Here is a 22,481-nt window from a genome sequence, read left to right as displayed (position 1 = left end):
AATTTAAAGAGATTTACATGGATAAAGCAAATCCATTGAGTACCATAATGATTATGAGATCGCTTGACGTAAATAAAATATTCATTTTAACCCCATGGAAAATAACGAAAAATTTCTTGGTCTTGAAGTGTTATATCTCAATTAAATCAGAGTATGATATATAGCGTGACAAAAAGATTAATTAGCTTCAATAGTTGTTATATGGCTCAGTTAAGGGGGAGATATTATGAATTATAATATATACTCATAATGCATGCATTTTTATAATATGATAACTACAATAATTACACTCTTTTTTCGTTCACCATATTTTTATCACAAGGGGTTTTTTTTTGGGAAGGTTTTTAATAAGGCATTCTTATTAGTGTATAATAAAGGGTGAACATCCAATGGAGAGTCATGAAAATATTAATAAAGTGGATGTTCAACTTTCTAACCCCACATCTTCTTCCCTTTTATCCTTACATTTTTTTTCTTATTTGTAACACGAAAATACTAGAATAATAATAATGCAGGTTATTTACCTAAATTACACAAATGTAGATCCCAAACAAGATTTTGATCACAAACAAGATTTCGATCACAAGTAGAAGCACAACTATTTCATGACATTCAACAAATTTATTCTTTGGAGACATTGCTTAATTCAAAATTTGAAAAGTTGATATATGAGACTTAAATTTATAGACTCAGAGACATTAAATGACGTTATAATCAAGGGGAGTAAAATATATGTTGCATTCTTTTTTCTTTCACCAAGATTTTGTCTCATTGGATTTTCCTATAGGATTTTTAACGAGGTAGCTTGCGACACATGTTATTAGAAATGTATACTCTTTTTTCTTCGCTAGGATTTTTTTCCTAATAAGATTTTAATGTTGTACATTATTTTAATGAACATCCAAGAGGGAGTATTATAAATAATATAATTTTTTTCGATATAACCTGGAGGGTATCCCCATTTAACCTCTTCCAATCACCTTGTCTTCGGAATATGGCTCGAAAGTTATTTCTTCATTTGAACAGCGGGTGCATTGATTCATGATATATTTGTTTGGATGTTCATAACCTCTCGGAGACATCATTTCAAATTGTAACTCCTAAAAATTATTAATTCTTTTTCGTTGTAACTATAAATCAAGACATGTAAAAGAGACAGTACGTTTATCGGAAAAAAAACAGAGAATACAATACAATGAAAATTATCCTCTCTTTTTTTTTCCCGATATAGACATGTATTCTCTGTTTTTAGACATGTATTCTCTTTTTCTTTTTTTATTTACAATGAAAATTATGCTTTTAGACATGTATTCTCTGTTTTTTTCCGATAAACGTACTGTCTCTTTCGATTGTCTTTATTATTTTCTTGTTATCTTTTTGTTTCATAACAATAAAAAGTATTTGACTAAGAAGTTACAAAAACTAAATATTAAGTGTAGTAAATTATGAATCAGAGTCATTAATTTTTTAATATTATTTTTCTCGAAATTTTTTAGCTTAATAACTTTCCAATTGTAATCAATTTTATTTTTTGTTTCTAAATTATATTAATAAATTTTATAAAAAAATAAATTTAAAAATTACGAATATTAATGTTAAATGCAAAATTTTGTAGTAAAAATAAGAAAATTTAAAAATAAACCTAATAAATTTTTTTTTAGTTCAAGTTAAATCTTATTTTATTAGAGTGAATTACCTATAGACATTTAGATAATTATGATTCGTAATATTTTTTGAAATATAACACTTTTTTGTCCCTACATTAAAGATACACTCATGATCAAATTTGTGTTATTTTAAGATATATATATTTTTTTAGCAAGATTCTTTTTCGCAACATTAGAAAAAAAAAGTAAATTAAGAAAATTTTAGAAATAAAAAATATAATATTATCAAAAATTTTACATTGTTAGAATATCTAATTCAATAAATTAAATAAAAGGAAAAGTATAATTTCTTAGTAATATCTATAATATATCTTACACACACACACACACACATATATATATATATATAAATTATATATTCTTCATAATATTTTTCGAGTTATATCTTTTTTTGTTTTATATTAAAAACTAACTCAATTTTGTAAATAAAAACTCATAAGATTATATATATTTTAAATATTTTGACCACAATATTTACATACAAGTATTTAACAATTGGTAATAAGTTATTTTTAATTTTAAAAATATTCAATGATGTTAAGTTAATAGTTATGACAAATATAAAAAATAGAGTGGAATGTAATTCTTGGGAAAATCTAAAAAAATTCATTATTTTGACACACCTAATAAATCATAATTTATTAAAAGGAAAACTTATTTAATTTGATATCATTAATTAGTGCATGTATGTGCCGTACGCGCTTAAGAAACTGTCAATTATGATTGATTCCCCTAATTTGGTCCATTGGCATGGTTCTTTGTAACGGGGTGGTTCTTTGCATTGTATTCTCTTTTTGTCATGGTCTATTGTAGTCTATTCAGGAAGCATGCATGGACATGTTTTTCTGGCCCCCAATTAATGGTCCAAGCTCTTTATAGACTTTGTTTGACAATTATAATTAAAGGATTTGCTTTATGCAATCAATAGATATGCACTCATATACTTTACTCCAAGACTTAGGTCACTTACACAAAGTTTATGTATAATCGGGTGACTTATGGATGAAGTCAACCATGGGCTTTGTGGGGTTTGAGGTAACACATTTCGTCTTTGTTCGGCTTCCCTTCTATTCAACTATGCTATAGCTAGGTTGACAAATTAGGTGAGAACGTTTAGAGAATTTGCTTCATCATCAATGAATAATACAATGACGAAAAGATTAGTGATGGTAGAAACGTAGAGGAAGAAGTTCATGGAATCGATGATCAAGGAGAGATGAATGAGATGACATGGATTTGACCATTTGGGTAATTACATTTGATAGTTACATGTTGAGTGTGAACATAAATATCCGCAATCTAATGAAAACGGGAGAGATTAAACGATCTAACGAAGTTAGTCATAAGAGTCCTTTTTTTTATTCTTAAATTTCCAACGTAGAAGAAAAGCTCATATTTGATGGAGTGTGAACATAAATAACCGCAATCTAATCAAAACGATAGAGGTTCCATGAACAATCAAAATTGGTCATAGTCTTCTTCTCTTTTTGCAATTCGTTATCATTAGAAGAATGAGCTTTTTGCAATTACTAACCTTGAAGAAAAACTCATGTTTGATTATTATGGTAAGATTTACTAATCATATATTTTTCTAACAAATATTTTAAAAACATATAAAAATTCAGAAATTATGAATAATAAAGTTCACATAAAAGTTTGTATAGTTTATAAATGATTATATTTGTTAGATCTAATATTTTTCTTATAAACATATGAGTTTAACATTTCTGCTTTTCCTGTTGAACTTTTTTTTTTTAACCACACTCACGTAAAAGTGAGTGGGTCTCATTTTATTTTTTTTGGAGTTACCCAACCCTAATTATCTCTTCGAGACGAGTTGGCTCCCTCCGGTATCCCCACGAGCTTCGACTCTTTGAGCCGGCTATGAGACTAATCCGGAGTGCGGGGGAACAGTGATGGCTAAAGGTTCAGCCCCCTCCCCAAGAATGCATTCAGCGGGAATCGAACACATATCCAACCCCACTAACTCAGCGCCAAGTTACCAACTGAGCTGCACTCATTGGGTAGTGAGTGGGTCTCATTATATCCTAATAACTTTTTCTTTCTCTTCTCATTATAATGTGATCCGCTTATTTTTATGTTAGTGTGGTAAAAAAAAAATTCTGCAGAAAAAACATAAATATTTTTCTCTAAATATATACATATGTAATATTTTTAAATTCTATGAAACCGTTTAATTAAAAATTAATGAAATTCAGTACCCATAAAAAAGTTATGAATCAATCGTCAATTAATCAATATAATCAATCAATTATTAATAAGTATAATATAATATATAAAAGAATAACCAGGTTCGTGCAAGAATTAATTATTTCTTATCATAAATTATGCCATAAATATTTCTCATAGCAATTCAAAACTATCAGTTCACATACATATATTGTTGCTGCATATATGAGCACATCATATGCAACGTTTTCAACAACACATATCAAATATGCTTGTGTGGTAGTTGAACACAATGTTCCGATATATAACCCACGATACTACCACCACACCATGACAATCATTAACAATCATCTGAATAAAAGGAACCAAATCACAATGGCAGTTACAAATAACTGTCATTTTCTTGGGCTTCATGCCCTCTTTAAATAAAAAAAATAAAAAAAGTGTCATTTTGAATATGGTGCCGTTAAACATCACAAATGTTTCGGTCATGGAAATCCATTCTCAGAAGCATATCAATTCAACGTATCTTATTTTGCAATAAAGATAAAAAGCATTGATGCCAAAAGCGTTTAAACCAGCCAAGAAGGCTTTCGTATACACATATCACATACAATTCAACGGTTCCTCGGTAACCGTGAATTGAAAATACAATTAAAAACTTTATATATTTATTACATCCGACGCCTTTTTCAAAATGAAATATCCTTTGAGGCGTTTGGTACCGGAGAAATTTTTATTTGTCCGGAAATCTCGATTTTCAAAAATATAATTTTTACATTCAGTTTACGATAATATCTGAAAACTTAAAATTTAAAAAAATTCAGTTTCCCGGGAATTCGAGAAAAAATTATTAATGATCATATATATTTTACAATTTAAAGCAATTGACGATGGGAATGAATTGTTTACAATTTCTTTTATAAATTAGTACTGATCATATATTTTTAATTGATATAATTTGTAAACAATTTTTTTTTAAATATAACCTTCCTGATTGATGATATATTATATGAGTTTTATTAATCTCATGTTAAAGAAGATAGTTATCTCATAGAGACAAACTAGTGAGCTCCATCACCTGAAAAAAGAAAAGAAAAGAAAAAGGTGACACAGTTATCGAAGGGTGTGTAGGAGAGAAAACTTATGTCATGTAACATAAGAATAGTTTTTTCCATATGTATATATATAAAGGAAACTCATTTGTTGGAAAGTCTGCTGATGTGTCACTCCCTCCTTAAGTTTGAGATTTGTGTTCACACTACATGACATTGAAAACTTTCCTTCTTTGGTAAATTTAAATAGTATTTGTTTTAAAAATCGAAATAAAAATCATTTGTGGTGGCAGGCAATCGAAATAAACTTTGTAATGGTGGGAAAACTTTTGAAATTTTTTTGTAGCAGACAGCTCATTTAATGTCCGACTACTTTTCTTTTGTTGTATATTATTATGAGTAAAAAAACATCTACTTTTTTTTTGTTGTATATCTGTCTATTTTTTCATGGGTAATAGTCAGCCCTATTAATGTTGCATAAAAAAAAATAAAAATATTCAAAAAAATATTGTAAAATAACAAAATTACTTATATTGTAAAATAAAAATTCAAAATTTGGAAATAAATTAAATGGAAAATTATGTGAACAATTTTTTGTGCCAGAAACCTCATTCAATGTCTCACTGCATTCTACATTGGAATTTCCAAATTAATAATAACTCAACTCTTCTAAATTTTGAATTTATGTTTAAATTTAAATTTTGAAATTAAATTTTTAACTTTGTAATGGTGGGAAAACTTTTGGAAATGTTTGTGTGGCAGACAACTCATTTAATGTCTCACTACTTTTCTTTTGTTGTATATTATGAATAAAAAAGACCTATACTTTTCTTTTATTGTATATCCCACTATTTTTTTATGAGTAATTGGTAGCCCTATTAATGTTGCATAAAAAAAACAAAAACATTCAAAAATATATTGTAAAATAAAAAAATTATTTATATTGTAAAATAAATTAGAAATTTGGAAATAAATTAAATGAAAAATTATGTGAACAATTTTTGGTGGCACACAACTTATTCAATGTCCCACTCAATTCTATATTAAAATTTTCAAATTAATAATAACTCAACTCTTCTAAATTTTGAATTAATGTTTAAATTTGAATTTTTAACTTTGTAATGGTGGGAAAACTTTTGAAAACTTTTGTGGCAGACAACTCATTTAATGTCCAACTACTTTTATTTTGTTGTATATTATGAGTAAAAAAGACCTCTACTTTTCTTTTGTTGTATATCTCACTATTTTTTGCATGGATAATTATTAGCCCTATTAATGCTACATAAAAAAACAAAAACATTAAAAAATATTGTAAAATAACAAAGTTATTTATATTGTAAAATTAATTCGAAATAAAAAAGTATATAAAAATCAAAAATCAAAATAGAAAAATTTATATAAAAAAATATGCATAATTAATATAAAAAAATTTAAATTTTAAATTTAAATAAAAAATGACGTCTGTCATTCTGTAAAAAAAATATATTAAAATTTAAGAACTATAAAAATGAAAATTTTAATTTAGCACATAAGAAAGAAATTAAACTTTTTTTTAATCCACTAGGGCTAGCCTAGTGGTGTGGGAGTGTGTAATAGGGTGTGTCTGGTTGTGTGTTCTATTTCCTGTAACTTACAAAAAAAAAATTAAACTTTTTTTTTATTGCAAGAGAGTAATTAACACGAATACTTGCAATAAATAATTATTTATATAAAATGCTGACAGTTAGAGGTGAAAAACTGGGCTCGACCCCGAGGGCCGGCCCACCACTAGATTTTTATAATTCAATTGAAATTTTATCATTCTTCTTTTATAATTAAAGTACTAAATTGTTTACCAAAAAAAAAAAGTACTAAATCTGATTTCAATTTTGTAAATATAAATTTGTGAAATTCCAAAGACTAACGACATTAATCCTTGAAAAAAAAAATATTTAAATAAAATGCTGATAGTTAGAGTTGGAAAACTGAGCTCGGCCCGTAGGGCCGGCCCGCAAATATATTTTTACAATTCAATTGAAATTTTATCCTTCTTCTTTTATAATTAAATTACTAAATCTTATTTCAATTTTTGTAAATACAAATTTGTGAAATTCCAAAGACTAACAACACTAATCCTTGCAAAAAAAAATATTTATATAAAATGCTGACAGTTAGAGTTGGAAAACTGGGTTCGGCCCGGAGGGCCGGTCCGCCAATATATTTTTATAATTCAATTGAAATTTTATCCTTATTCTTCTATAATTAAATCGCTAAATCTTATTTCAATTTTTGTAAATACAAATTTGTGAAATTCCAAAGACTAACGACACTAATCTTTGCAAAAAAAAAATATTTATATAAAATTCTGACAGTTAGAGGTGAAAAACTAGGCTCAGCCCAGATGGTCGGCCCGCCATATATTTTTATAATTCAATTGAAATTTTATCCTTCTTCTTTTATAATTAAATTACTAAATCTTATTTCAGTTTTTGTAAATATAAATTTGTGAAATTTCAAAAAGACTAACGACACAAATTCTTGCAAAAAAATAATTATTTATTATTATTTTATGAATCTGATTGTAGTAAATGAAAGTTTATCTCTGAGATAAAATATAAAATTCTAGACGCAACTATAAAAACGTTTTTGTGTGGATAAATATAAAAACCTTTTACATGCTGATAGTTAGAGGTGGCAAACGGGACTCGGCCCGAAGGGCCGGCCCACCAACACATTTTTATAATTAAATTAAAATTTCATCCTTCTTCTTTTTTTATTAAATTCCTAAATCTGATTTTAATTTTTGTAAATACAAATTTGTAAAATTCTAAATACTAACGACACAAATCCTTGCAAATAATAATAATTTATTATTATTTTTTTAAATGTGATTGCAATAAATGAAAGTCTATCTCAAAGATTAGTGTAGTTGCTTTGATTCTGTTCATATGCACTTGTTGTAATGTAAAAAAAAAAAAAATGACTCATACATGCTTATTTGATTAAGTTGCATTCAAATCCCGTTCAAACAACATTTTTTTTTTTGTGTTTAAAAAAATTTAATCCAATTTTTTTTTGGTGATACTATGACTTTTGGGTGTTAACATATTAATGTTACTTATTTAATGAGTTTTTGCCTTTTGTATCGTAGGCACAAGGAACGAAAGTCACACATGAAATGACATATTTAGTAAGTGCTGAACTCATCCCTCCAATGATTGCTACGAAATGACACTTAATGAATAACGTTTTCATATTATAGGTAAAAGCTGATCTTTTAAATCTATATTTGCTTGGTGTTATTGTTACCTTGATTTTGTTGATGAATGTTATAGTTAACAATAATTTGTATGCATTTTTCTTTTTATATCCCTTCCTCGTGTTTACCTGGTGTATTATAACGTATTATGGTGTATTATGATGTAGTTATATGCAAAATTAATTATTCTTCTGAATAACAGATTTTTGTTTGTGATTGACATTTGCAAAGTTCTGTGTCAATGCTATAATTTTTTCACCTAAAATATAGAATAAAATAGCAATATAGTGTTTTTGTAAGTATAAAATTTATATATTTCCAAAAAAAAAAAAGTATAAAATTTATAATGTGATTAACCAACCACCACGGAGGATAAAAATTTTGTCATTTTTTCCCGTATATCGAATGGCAATAAACTAGTTATATTTAGAAGACAATCAACGAACAGTGAATTGAATGAAATGACTTTGATGCTGAATATTCAAACACGAAAACCAAGGCGCAATTTCAATTCATGAAATACAGACCATATGGAGTGCGTAATAGTCCACGCAAATGACAAATGCTGTTCGAAAACCAAAAAGAAAATCACAACAATCGAGAAGCAACTTTTGGTAAAAAATGGAACAGTTAAACAAGCAATATGACCGAACAGATTGGTACTGAACAAACACTAAATTGTTAAATGGGTTCTTTTTTCCGTGTTTACTGCAAATGATTTTTTTTTTTGAGTTTTATTTTTCTCATGTGATATAAGATAAATCTTCTTTCCTTCTTTTACAACAAACGGTGGAATCCACTTTATTTCAAAAAAAGAAAAGAGAAAAAATATAGGGTTTAGTGTTTATCATTTTAAATGATATAAATTATGTCATTTTAGGAGAGAGATAGACATAAAAAATGAAAATCATGAGAGAGAAAATGAGTATTTTTTTTAATTTAAAATTAATTTTTTTTCTGTGTCTATCTCTTTCTTAAAATGACATAACTTTATCTCATTTAAAATGACAAACACTTTTTTCAAAAATATAGCACGAAAATCGAAGTGAAAATAGAAGATAAAAATTTTCTTACGTGACATATTGAAAAATAAAAACTTTTTTTATATACATAGAAAAAGTGAGATCCATTTTTTTTAAGATCCGTTGATGTATCCTGCCTCTTTTATGCATTATTGTAGAAGTTTTTTTTTTTTTTTTTTTGGCAACAACAAAGCTATATTTCCCTTGTTAAATACCCAAAAACTGTTTTACCAAAAAAAAAAAAAATACCCAAAAACTGAACAGCCACAATTTTAATCACCAAACTCAGATCTAGAAAATTGCCTTAACATTGTTATCGGTGGTAGGGTAAATATCTATGTTGTGGATTATAATGATAACAATACAATAGCACATAATTGTATAAAACAGAATGCAATCACAATAAATTAGAATGCAATGTGCAAGACATAAAAAATTGTAAAAAATTAAATCCGAGTCCAATATTGAATATCGTGTCTTCAAGGCAATTTTGTCCCCTCAAGAGTGGGTGTCTAAGATTTATGGATGAATGTCTCCCGGTCTAGAATGAGTTATCTTTGTTTTGACAATGGTACAACCAGAAGAAACAACACTAGCACATTGATCAATCACAGACAAAGAGAAAAAGAAAGGTATAAATTTGACACTGCTAAGGTTTTTATTTTTATTTTATTATTTTTTGAATTGTTAGGTTATTTAAGTAATGGATAGTTATTTGAATTTCAACTTTCCTAAATGATAGGTCATAGTTATTAGTATAGTCTATTTAGTACCAGTGAGTAGTTATTTCTAAAGTTGTCTTGTATGACCTATTTAAACCTTGAATTATTTGAATAAAGATTATGAGAAGAATTATTTGGAAAAAAATACTCTGTGCAAGAGGTCAGGCTTCCTCAGTAAAATCATTTGAGGTCATGTTTCCTCAATAAAATCAAATTCCCATTTTTTTTATTTTGTTCGTAACAATTGGTATCAAAGCTCAGGCATGGACAAACGCGTACAGAAATTGGAAGACGTGATCCAGTCTTTATTAGAGCAATTCAAGGAGATGTTCAACCAATTGTCCAACCGATTGGACGTCTTGGAGGCTAATAGGCTCAGCACCCTCTCATAGGCTATTGGGCTGACAAATACAGAGACATGATTTTTCTAACTTCTTATCCATAACAAGTATGCTAGCGATTTTACCTACTGTGGGAAAAATGCAAGTTGTAGACCAAGTTATGGTTTATCTCAGTAACTTTTTATGTTGTCGGGCATATACACATAACACAACATAAGTATATTTTAGCAACTTTTAACTATGTCGGGAAAAAAGGTGCATACAGCATAGCAGCTATAGACTATATATACCATCATATTCCCGTAATATGCATAATATACCCACTACAATCTATATATACCAATTACAAATGGTTCAGAGACACAGATTTCTCTGATCACTTGAACCTCAGAAGTAAATGTTGTATCAGAAGGCAATGACGAATACCAAGTTAAGATTAGTTCCCCACCAGAAAATATGGAAGATGAGGAATAAAAAGTGTGGCAGTGATGGCGAACGAGTCCTGCCCCCGGTGAGAGGCTGCATCAAGCGTCGAATTTTTTCTGGTATCATCCAGAAAATTTTCTGTTTCTTCACTCTTTGCACCAACCGTTCAAGCAAATAAATAGTCTCCTCTACATAGTTACTTGTCATTGCTACTTTAGGTGCGGTCGAAGGGGACTTCCCCCCCCCCCCACTTTGTTATTATAGAGAGATATATGATTCATAAATGATACTTTCTCAAGTCTCAACCATTTGAGTTTTTTTTTTTTTTTTTTTCCCTATTTATTCATGGCAATCTCATGCTCGACTGTATTTAATTATTTATTTTTGTGCTCTTTCCGGTGATTTTTAAGGGTTGCACACATGATTAGCTTTTGATTTGATATGTATTTAATATTACTCTAATTTATTATTTATGTCAATCGTTAAATGTAAATGAGATATTAAAATTGAATATAATTTATACGTATATATAGAGATGATGTGCAAGAATTATAAGTTTTACACTAACATTTAATATAAGACTTACGTCAACATTTAATATAAGACTTACTCCATCCATTGGATCATGAGAGTTGGCTAGCAATAGCATACGAAACTTGTTAGTGGAAAAAAAAGTGAGGGGCCCAATTTCCGCATGAAGAAAAAACAAATTAAAAGAAGGGTTTTATGAGTATAATTAGGGGTGTAAATGGGCTGGGTTGGGCTTTGTCCATCCTGGCCCAAGTCTATGTCAAAAAAAATTCAGCCTATCTGGCTTACTGGCCTATTAAAGACTTTATTTGTAGGCCAAGCCCGGCCCATTTTAGAAAATAAGAAAGCCTGACATGGCCTACAAGCCTTGTAGGCCTTCCATTATATATACTAAGCAAAAAAAATAATTGTATAGAGCAAAGAAAGTTCCATTCATGCATGCACTAGTACTTCTCATAAGAAAAAAATGACAAACAAGAAAGAGTTAACATAATACCTCAGCTCTAGAATGTATATCACAGAGGAATAAAGTCAAAGAAATGGGAAAAATAAGAAAAATACAATTACTGGATGCTGAAATAAAGTCTACAAAAGAATGTCATTCATTTAAAAATCTTTAAACCACCATCAAGACAAAGGAAAGAAGAGTATTATTGAAAGATCTTCGTCAGTAACATCATAATCCAGCAAGGTACCCATTGCTCAATGGTACTAAGCTGCAACAACATGTAAAATTTGGAGACATTAGACAAATTTTCCTTTCATAAAATAAAACAAGCACAAAAAGTAAGAGATATTGGTATTTGGTACTTTGTGTCTTTGCCACATAAAATAAATATTATTTTATTATTTTATTTTAATAAATTAAATAGGCCAGCCTACAAGGCTGTAGGCCGGGCTTGAAAAAATTGGCCTATGGCCTATTTATTAAAAAAACTTTTTTATAAGCCTAAGCCTACTCTACTTTTCTGAAAGGCTGAGCCTGAGCTGGGCTCAATGTAGGCCCGGCCGTAGGCTGGGCTGGGCCAGCCTGGCCCATTTACACCCCTAAGTATAATGTTGTAGGATATAAGAAAAGTTTCCTACTCTCACAATAAAGGAGAGAGAAAGTGAAATGATGAAAGAAAAAAAAAACATGTGGACTCCACCTCTTAATTGTGTGTGTAGGAAAGTTTTATTAGATTATGTAACATGATACTAATAAAACACTTAAAAGAATCATATTGTTAAAGGAAACAAACACAACAGAAATAGAATTGAAGTGAAATGCATTTTCAAGAATAAAACTAGTATCACACCTGAAAACACTTTCTAAGATATTGAGAGAAGCAGAGAAAGGAAATTGCTGTTACAAATTTTCTCCTCTTTCCCTTGGTTTCCCAATAACCAAACAAGCCAAAAGAAGAAGATAGATGGACCTGTAAAAGCTCAAATAATCCACCAACAGCTTGTTTGACATGGAACCGATGAGGCGGTGCAGATTGTGAGTTCTCGAGGATTGGATTTATTTATTTATTTTTTGGTTCGTTGAAAATTGGAATTTTTATAGCATACCCACCTCTGTTTTATTAAAAAAAATTATTTATTTATTTATTTATTTCACAATAAAATAAAAATTACTAAAAGAAACAAGTTAACCTTAGACCTAATCCCAAAATCAAATATGCTTATCTTAATAAAACAAGACTTGAAAACAATGTCGTTTTATGTTGTTGACCGTCGAGTCCCATGTTACCAACGCCGTTCCAACTTCCAACCGTATGAACTTTGAATCCAAACAAGGTTTTTGCTGCTTCTAAGCCATGTCTTGGTCTTGTTAGTTCCGACGTTGTCTTGATTTTTTACCTTTCCCCTTGCTACCTCTTTTCCTCCCCCAATTTTGGGTTCTTTCATTTTTTCCTCTTTTAATATTTCCCGCCTTTTCTTTTCCCTGCTCAAATTTGTTTGGATGCTGAGAAAATGGACCAAAGACTAGGAAGGGAAGCGAGTAATTAACTTACAATACACGAGGTTAATCCAAATTCCAAAGTTTTCTACAGAGTGAAAGGAGGCTCTTAGGGTTTAAACTTTAAAGTTACAACCTTTCTTTCATCTCTTGAGGAAATGCCTTAAATGCAATACCCTGCGGTAATGCTATTCTAGAACTAGGACTAGAATTATAACATGGGTCAGAAACCCTAGATTGTTCTTCTTCTAGCAATATGTTACCAACTCCAATATGTCATACATGTGTGAGTGTGTGAAGCTGAATCAAGTTTCTTCTTTTGTAACAGTGGGACCAGCCTGGTAGCTAATGAAGCATCATCTTAACTGGCAATGGCGTTTGAAGACTTTGATCCCATCTTTTGTGAACCCAAAGTGGAGAGGGCAGCTCACAGTTCTTGTCCTTTGCATCCCTTTTTGTTCCATGCCTATGCTCCTGATTCTTCTCACCTTGTAATTCATGTAACTGATTTCCACTCTGATACTTGGGAAGCTCAGCTTTCAGTTTCCCTGCTTGAGGACATTGTGAGCATCCTCACTCACCTGCTCTTGCTTCATTTTCTGTTTAATAAATATATGCGAGTTATAGTGTTGGTTCAAACAAGAATGGTGGATAAGGAATACAGTTTGTTGCAATTGCCATAATGTTGCGCTCTAATGGTTTTAATTTGGTTGAGAGGATGAATAAGACACAATTGCTTTCTATTGGAAAATTTTGCTTTATTGCAAAAAGTGAAACTTTATGTCATGATGTTAATGATCCCGAATATCAACTAAGCTTTTTTCTTTTTTTCGCGCAACATTATGTAAATTTGCTTAAAACTCGTGAAAGATCAGTATTTTTATTTATAATAGCTGTTTTCCTTTGACCTTTTGACGTTGTGTGCAGAGGGACATCATTGGAATAGGCGGCTCTTGGTCAGAGTTTGCTGATTATTTTGTAACTTCCCTCAAGTCAGAATATCTGAAGCTGGTTCTAGATGCGAATTCAAACTCTGATGGTACCTATTACTCCTATTACTTCTGCAGTTCTATTCTTTGCTTCTTTCCTTTGAAAAATTAATGTAAAAGTATCATATGATATATATGTTATTTGTAAAGAAATTTAATTTCTTAAGTGTGTGAGTGTGCCTTGTATATCTAAGTTTTTTGTGTGTGGCCAGAGTATGATTTAACAGAAATGTATAAGTGCTCTGGTTTATAAGTGTGAATAGGAAACATGAAGTGAATGGGTTAATTAATTATAATTGGCGCCATGATTGAAGAAATTTGTGATTTCTTGTTCAAATATAGTGCTGAATAGGCCTTAATATGTTATGCAAGCATAGAAAACTCTACCTACGTATACCATCCCCTTTATCTATTTTTTTTTAAAGGAAATTTTAATAGTTTTGAGTGCATAACTACACCCTTTGAGACCTTTGGGACTGTTCTTAAAGGGGAGTAGGTGACGTCAGACTTAGAAACTTGAACTAATCAAAATGTAGAAATGATGCACTGCATCCCAGAATGAGTGAAGTATGTTGATATGATGATGACCGAAGAAGCAACGGGGAAGGTGAATAGGGCATGGTTATGGCTGGTGAGGAGTGATTTTGGCAGAGTTTGTGCAAGGTGAGCAATGGAGAAGATGATTCAGCTTCAGGAGGTGAGGTCCTCTATTTATAGGATATGGAAGATTCCCTTTCAGCAAGAGAAGTGTGATGTCATAGTCGTTTCAGCCATATGGGCCTCACGGTGGTGTGAGGTTACGTGACTCCTGACACGAAAAAGGTCATGCGTGCATGGGATACTTGAGGGGTACCTTTTCGCTCCGCTTAGCCCTACCCCCCTAGGGGTATTTTAGTGATAGGTTCTATAGGAATTGGACGATCCTATTTGGTCAAATACCTAGCGACGAACTCCTATGTTCCTTTCATTATAGTATTTTTGAACAAGTTCTTGGATAACAAACCTAAGGGTTTTTTTATTGACGAGAGTGACGATAGTGACCATACTGATAATAGTGACGATATCGATCGTGACCTTGATACGGAGCTGGAGCTTCTAACTATGATGAATGTGCTACCTATGGATTTGATGCCGGAAATAGATCGATTTTATCTCACCCTTCAATTCGAATTAGCAAAAGCAATGTCTCCTTGCATAATATGGATTCCAAACATTCATGATCTGGATGTGAATGTGCTACACATGTATTGAGGGACCAAGTGCTAAGTGTTAATGGCCTTGCCGAGCAGCCACTTGAGCTAGCCTAACAAGGCCGTCTGATTGGTCCAGAACAATACCATTAACTCATTGGACGATACCAGCAGTGTGTGCTATTAGGCAATCAGTGTATGGCATCAGACTTAAAGAACATTTTTTTGGTGACTTATCAAAGATGGTGGTTGCATTGTTTCTCTTTGGCTTAAGCCTTCACATGAGGGTAATATCATGGAGGTAATGCAGAGTGGATAACTATGGAGTGGACAAGAACAGAGTCATTGCATGAACGTAGTAGAACACTGGTTGGTTTTGTTATCGTGACCATGGTTTTTATGTTGTTATGCAGTATAGCAGTTAAGGGCTTGTATCTTGATTCATCTTGCTGTCCTGCTAATGCTGTAATGCTGTTGTTTTGAGAGCCCTTAAAGGTGTTGGAGAAGATTGTAACTGATTAATGATGATAAATTGATAATAGCAGCTTGTGAAATGGGGTTCTTGCCTTGCTATTGATGGTTGTCTATCATTTTCCCCCCATCAGTAGTCAGTTATTATTTCTTAATGTTTTCCTTTCCAATTTATATACTAAATAAGATTTCAAGAGATTACATTTGTAATTCTGGGACTTTATGTTATATTAATTTGGAATTTGGTCCGAGTATGATTTTGTAGTTAAACTGTAACTTAATAGAATAAGGATTATCTATGAGTCACTCTTTGTAATTTGTGATTTTCCTATTTATGTTAGTTTCGTATTTGAAGAAAAGTTGGATCGGCCAATATTTTGTCCTATTCTCTCCTTTCTCTATCTTCTCTCTGATTCAAATTCTACTAGTTATTATGTCCACTAGAAATTTGGTGAGGACTAATTTTTTAAAGATGATATGATAGCAGTTTCTGTCAAAATCATATTATTTTAATATTCTCATGTTGAGGGGTTGGTGAAGTAAATCTAGATGTGGTGTACAACCTGTTATTAAAGGCATGGAGATGATAGTACTTGTTGACTTGCTTATGACAGTTGCATCTCTGTGACTTGCGGAGATGGTTTTGATGTAGTAATTGCTTACTGAATTTAGTGTTGGGTAGGAGAGAGATTATGATGTTCTCTTTCTAAATCCTGGAATATAAATCTTATGTGGACCACTTTGATATGTTTGAATTTAGAAGTTCTCTGATGCATGTGATAAAGAATGCCATATTATTTGTTTTTAGGATTCATTTTAAGGAAGCGTACTCATTGTTCACAACCATCTGTTTTCTTTCAGGTGTTAGTTCTGCAAAATTAGTTGCTCAGAAATCAAAAGGAATGCCTCTAATAACCATTCCTCTTACCAAACTTGTGGACTCCTCTGGTAGTGAAGCTATGTCAAATTTGTCCTTGAGCCTCTTTAAGGCATTCAAAAGCATCAAGTGTGTAAAAGGTTAGACCATCCTCTTTATATTGCATCAATCTTTTGAATTTTATGAAAGATCTTTCAGTATTGATACATTGGTAGGACTGGAACTTTTTCAGTATTGATAATTCTGGTTCATGTCACTGATTCACTGGCCATATTCATGGTGGAGTGGTTTGGATTTTCTGTTGTCTGCAAAGCTGCATGCACATATATAGGACTATCTGGCTACGTTACCCCTCCCCTTCTCTTTTCATCTATCTTCTTCTGTATCATAGCTATCAAATGGTGTAATTCATATATATACATGTGCCTTCCAAAGATTTGGGCAGACTCATATATAACTGAAATTGGATATATATGGCCTGTGCTGGAATTAACATTTACTTATATTTATTGTGCCCTCAGAGCAAGAGCACTCTGCCCGGTTGATAGCAGCTGAAAAGGTACAATAGCCAAATCTCTTCAAAGTTCAAACTGTTACAGTATAGAGCATTTATTATAATTTTTTGGGTTAATTTCTCAGATCATTTTTTTTTTTTTGCTGGGAAATGATTTAGCATTCGTACTTTTACCGCTGTATCAAAATTATAAATGGAAACTTCTGAATGTCATTAATGATGGCTGGGTATTTTAGGATTCTCATTCTTTTAGTGCGGGATTTATTGATGCATTCCGAAGGTCTTAAATGCAGTATGATATGATTCATCCCTTATTTTCATAGGCTAATTGTGGGTATTTCTTTGCTCAAAATGCAATTGTGCTTGAATGATTTCTAAGTCTATGGAAAACTTAGGCTATTTTACACCTTGAAGATACCCTCAAATTTTGAATATAATTAGATAAATTTGTTATTCTTAAATGTCTGGGATGAAAGATTTAACTTCACCCGTTTACTGCTAGTCATAAGTTGGTAAAATTGGATTATTTTTCCTTCGCTATTGTCAGCTTATTATAGGCACTCTTTTTCTACCTGTCAGGAAAGAAATGAAACCATACAACAACAACTGGAACAACGGAAGAAGTTTCAAAAGATTACCGACTCAGAGAAAGCAGGTGTTTCTATTAACGGACTGCAAAATTCTCCAGGTGTGTTATGTACTCTTTCATTCTGAAAAGTAGGTTTTTTGCTGATAAAGTAGTTCAAAATTGTTACCTAGGTTGAAGGTTTTACTGACTAGTCTTTATGGCATATGTGGTGAGGCTGTTTTGTGAAAAAAAAATGTCTCAAGGCTAAGTAAAATATTTAAATTATTGTATCTGTCCTCCATTTTTGAGCTGTTTAACTATTTTCTTGATGGGAAAACAGTAATTGCCTTAGCTCTATTTTTTTATGTGTCAAGAAGAAAATAATCTGAAGAGGTTAGAGAAGAAATGCTTCTTCTGGCCCATTTTGAATATTCTGGAATGTGAAGAATAGTTTGGTAGCTTCTGCTTATATCTAGTGTTGTTTGTTGTGCAAGGTGCTTTTGGGTTGTATTTGTGAACCATTATGCATCATCTCTTGGATTTATTCCTCAAGGGTTAATGAAAAATTTGTTTTTCTTCCTATTGAGTTGCAGATAAGCAAGCAGCTCGGGATACAGGTTCTACAAAAGTTAAGAATCGTGCGGTGCCAGCATATCGCAGGCAAGTGTTATTACTGGTCAACCTTAGTTCTAGTACTACTGCCATTATCATTGTATACTCACTAACCTGTTTTTCTTGGGCAGGACCAAAATAAGAGGGGCCCAATTGCATGATAGTGAAAATGAGTTATAACTCACTTTTTATTCAAACCAGTTGCTCAATAGGAAGTGAAAAGATTGTCCTGACTGTATGTTTACTTCTTTTTCAGTCGATTCCCTTGTACTATTGCATGGTATGGAAAGCATATATATTTTACTGGATACTGGTTAGTGGAGTCATATAAAATTTCAGTGGAATTCAGTCACTTATTAACTATGTAAATGAAAATTGTTAGTTTGATGCCTGTTCCTCCCCCTGCCCCGTTTCTTAACCTTCATTTAGTTTCCTTTCTGCATAGCAAAATATTAATATGGATTTTGGACGGAGAGATCAAATAGCTTTTCTTTTTATTCTTTATTTGAAATGAGAATACAGAGCAATAAAAAGGGAAAGATGCGATGAAACTGAGAGCCAAACAGATGAGACAATTGGGAGTGTGTCAGTGTGGATGTTTTCATGGTGAAAGACGAAAGCCACCCTTGGAAGAAGAAACTCTATTTGGTTTTGGAAATCCTCACATAACAGATAAGCTAGCTGGCATGTGGGATGTGCCAGAAGTTGGTGATGATGAAACTTGTGATGAGGAAAGTGAATCTAAAATTATCTTACATTATAATAGAAGCACTTGTTTATGCTGCAGACTGCAGTTATGAATAAAACATAATCTTTCTAGTTAATGCTTTTGGACCTGTCATTGTGAAGATCTGATTAACCTTTTCTTTTCTTAAAATTTGAGAGGTCAGAAATTCATAATAAGTGGTCCACCAAAATTTTGTGTGGTTTAAGCAAACTGTACAACTTAGCTGCAGAACCTTGAGCGAGATCTTCTGTTTGTTGGTACTAATGGCTTCAGTGTAACAGAGGTAGATACTTCCAATCTGCTTACAAAAGCTAGGTTTTTACAAAAACTCTTATGATAAAGAAACTTTTTTTTTTATAATGAAAAAAGAAGTCAAAAGCCAAAAGCTCTGAAGGAGTTTTTTTAAGTTGTATCAACTTATTTTTAATTTGAGCTTTTAAGTTACTTTTAAGTTATTTTTTTTTATAATTATTAAACAGCTTTTATTTTTATTTTTAAAACTATTTTTTATTTTCAGTTTCAATTTAAAAGTAATTTTTGTGAAACAGGCTCACTCTACTCAGTTGAACACGGCGTTCATTTGCTTACTTTCTTGCAGTTAAACACGTGATTCATTGATATTGATAATAGCTGAACTTGATAGCTTAATTGCCACTTTAAATAACGGATACATCTTACCGTATTATATGGTCACATGGGAATTAGCATTCAGGGATTTTACAGATAACGATAAAATGGAATTCTGGGGGTTGGTTGAGAGCAGAGAATAATTTTCATAGTGTTTCTCAGTTGCTTATGCTTTCATGCTACTGTAAATGCTCAATTACTTCATACTCTATTATTAAGTTGTAATTGAAATTAAGACTCCTGAGCAAGCCTGGTGGAAAGCTCTTTAGTTATAGTATAACTCCATTTTCATTGTTGAATTAGGGTACTGGCGAACAGGCCTAGAATGAAGAAGAAAATTAGGAGGAAAGAGGGAATCTGGATAGAGAGAAAGACAATGGTGGAGAATCAAGTAATAATATAAAACAAAAACCAACATAATTTCATGTTAGTACAATTTGTTGGCAGTGACCAAACCTGTGATTCTTTACACCTTTTTTGTTGTTGTTGTTGATAATAATATCATCTTTGGTTGCTATCAGAAGTAAAATCCAAGACATGTGAACCCGAGAGAGTGACAGAGAGAGTCACCATACCATAGACTTCTAGAGGATGACAACACTGCTGAACCCCCTCTGCGAGCATCTGTATCTAAGAATAACATAAGAAATGAACCTGTAGACCATGATGAAGCACACCGTGACCCCAACATTCTTCCATCTACTACTCTCTCCCCCATAACCTTCTTCTTTAAGCACATCCTCTCCGCTCTTCATACATGCCCCAAACATGTACTCTAAGCATTTCCCTGAGTTGGAGAACTCATTGATCAGGAACCCTTCAAACGGATACTTAAACAGAGATATATAATGCATGAAAATCCAGTAATTTGGAATTTCATTCTTAGATATGAAGTATCCAGAGAACAAGAAGAATGATCCAATGACACCAGCAATCACTGAATTTCCAACAATGAAATTAGGCACCAGAGCACTGAAACACACCACAACTGAATTGGCCGTATAAAGAATCAGCCATATCAGCAACAAAAAGTGCAAAAACGCTGTGAAATTCCGATTGAGCCCAACAAGCCAGTATAAGGGTATTGTGAACAAAATAGCTAGGATGAGAAGAAAAGGCAAATAAACTAGGCCATTGGCAATAGCATAGGATGATACACGGTAGCTTCCACAAGATGTCTCCTTCATTAGAATCTCCCTTTCTTGCATAAAAATTGGTAGAGCTTCTATGCTGCTTGATAACAAAAACGTTAATATGAAAGCAAATAGACCTACCCTTTCTTCTGCTCCCCCTAGATCATCCTTGAGGTTGCAAAATATGGACCCCAAAACGAGCCCAGAAATCAGCATCTGAATTGTCCTACATGCAAAGAGCTCTTTTGTACGAAAGATGTTTTTGGAGAACCTATGAGTGAGAATCATAGTTTCTCTCAATCTAGAATTAGCAAAATCACAAGTGTAATCGATTCCAGCGTTGATGATTTCTTCATCAATTACCTTGGACTGTTGAAAGAGCTGTTGCAGAGTAAACTTACCACTTCTACTCTCACCTTGTTCATCATCTCCTTTCTTCTGTTGCATTGTCCCTTGCAATTGCCTAGGCGTTTCTAGCTGAACTGGCTGACATTTTTGTTGTTGCTGAATGGTGTCAATGGACTCAATGGCAAATTCTACTACATTAACATGAAGGGGAAGCTCTAAACCCATTAATATTAGATTCACACCAAGCAAATCTGTAGTGCCATGGTATAACACAGAGCCATTGGCTAACAACAACACTGAATGGAACAGCTTCACAATTCTGAACCCAGGTTGATGGATGCTAAGGATTATGGTTCTGCCCCTAGTGTCAGCCATGACCTTAAGCATATCAATTATTTGAAGAGCAGATGTACTGTCAAGCCCTGAAGTTGGTTCATCAAGAATAAGCACTTTTGGATCATGTATGACTTCAACACCAATAGAAACTCTACGCCTCTCACCACCAGATATACCTCGGACCCTGTCATCGCCAATTCGAGTCCCAGCAACATGGTCAAGTCCAAGCTCTTGAATCAGTGACTTGACCCTGGAACATATTTCTTTTTGAGGAAGCTTTAGTCTTAGCTTTGCACTAAACATCATTGTTTCTTCAACTGTAAGTAAGGGAAACAAAATATCCTTTTGTGTAACATACCCTGAAAGCTTCCTGAACTTAGCTTTGTCCACAGGCTTGTGGTTCACCAACACAGACCCACTTTGTGGATTAAGTTTACCAGCAAGAATCTCAAGCAGTGATGATTTTCCAGCTCCACTTGGCCCAACAATTGCTAGGATTTCCCATGGCTTGGCTTGGCAACTCACATTCTTCAGCACATGCCTAACTCCACTGCAACTTTGTTCACCTTTTGCTTCCTCTTCAGCTTCTTGACCATCTTCTTCAATATCCAGTTGTGGAGACTTGCTGAAGATTTTAAAAGGGTGCTCCGTTTTGTGTGTGTGGATCTTGTAGTTGATGCCAATGGCCTCAACCTCACAACTCTGCATCTTCACTTGAATAGTTTGTTTTACCACTGTTTCTTTGTGTTTCACTCCGTTTCTTCTACTCTCTTCTGATTCCCAAACCCATTTGGTTCTCTTCCTCTTTGTTCTATTTTCTTTTTTTAAATCAACGGTTTTGGCCTCAGCTACTCACAGTGAAACAATGTGTGGTTCAAAGTGATATAATCACAAAGACACTGAGGTCCTCGAAATTTGTATACAAGGTTCACGTGCACTTGTTCTTGCTATT

General features: G+C 32.2%; 2 protein-coding genes across 5 annotated transcripts; one reads left to right on the top strand and one right to left on the bottom strand.

The window, feature by feature from the left end:
- Positions 1-12,525: 12,525 nt before the first annotated feature.
- Positions 12,526-18,740, top strand: LOC133292479 (uncharacterized). Of its 4 annotated transcripts, none has more exons than XM_061490894.1 (8): positions 12,526-12,675; positions 13,466-13,700; positions 14,065-14,176; positions 16,649-16,804; positions 17,186-17,223; positions 17,758-17,866; positions 18,340-18,406; positions 18,490-18,740. In XM_061490894.1, the coding sequence occupies exons 2-8, from the start codon at positions 13,509-13,511 to the stop codon at positions 18,536-18,538; spliced, it is 723 nt and encodes a 240-aa protein (XP_061346878.1). In that variant the 5' UTR covers positions 12,526-12,675; positions 13,466-13,508; the 3' UTR covers positions 18,539-18,740. The 4 variants fall into 4 exon arrangements, with proteins under 4 accessions (XP_061346878.1, XP_061346879.1, XP_061346877.1 ...); XM_061490895.1 differs by lacking the exon at positions 12,526-12,675 and adding an exon at positions 12,864-12,974; XM_061490893.1 differs by lacking the exon at positions 12,526-12,675 and adding an exon at positions 12,898-13,202.
- A 1,556-nt stretch (positions 18,741-20,296) lies between these two features.
- LOC133292424 (ABC transporter G family member 5-like) lies at positions 20,297-22,237 on the bottom strand. Its single transcript, XM_061490826.1, has 2 exons — positions 21,337-22,237; positions 20,297-21,297 (listed from the first exon to the last, which is right to left on the bottom strand). The coding sequence occupies exons 1-2, from the start codon at positions 22,235-22,237 to the stop codon at positions 20,297-20,299; spliced, it is 1,902 nt and encodes a 633-aa protein (XP_061346810.1).
- Between the last annotated feature and the right edge of the window lie 244 nt (positions 22,238-22,481).

This window comes from Gastrolobium bilobum, unplaced genomic scaffold (genome assembly GCF_033153095.1).
Source record: "Gastrolobium bilobum isolate Gb01-03AN ecotype WA unplaced genomic scaffold, APGP_CSIRO_Gbil_v1 utg8085, whole genome shotgun sequence".
Taxonomy (NCBI): domain Eukaryota; kingdom Viridiplantae; phylum Streptophyta; class Magnoliopsida; order Fabales; family Fabaceae; genus Gastrolobium; species Gastrolobium bilobum.
This window is presented reverse-complemented; position numbering and strand designations above follow the sequence as displayed.

What these genes read in the sequence shown, in the direction of transcription:
- LOC133292479 (XM_061490894.1), top strand. Translation starts at nt 13,509, where the DNA reads ATGGCGTTTGAAGACTTTGATCCCATCTTTTGTGAACCCAAAGTGGAG. An exon ending in CGGACTGCAAAATTCTCCAG is followed by an intron (nt 17,867 to 18,339) that starts GTGTGTTATGTA and finishes ATTGAGTTGCAG; the next exon opens with ATAAGCAAGCAGCTCGGGAT. An exon ending in GCGGTGCCAGCATATCGCAG is followed by an intron (nt 18,407 to 18,489) that starts GCAAGTGTTATT and finishes TTTCTTGGGCAG; the next exon opens with GACCAAAATAAGAGGGGCCC.
- LOC133292424 (XM_061490826.1), bottom strand. Translation starts at nt 22,237, where the DNA reads ATGCAGAGTTGTGAGGTTGAGGCCATTGGCATCAACTACAAGATCCAC. An exon ending in CATTCAGCAACAACAAAAAT is followed by an intron (nt 21,298 to 21,336) that starts GTCAGCCAGTTC and finishes GGCAATTGCAAG; the next exon opens with GGACAATGCAACAGAAGAAA.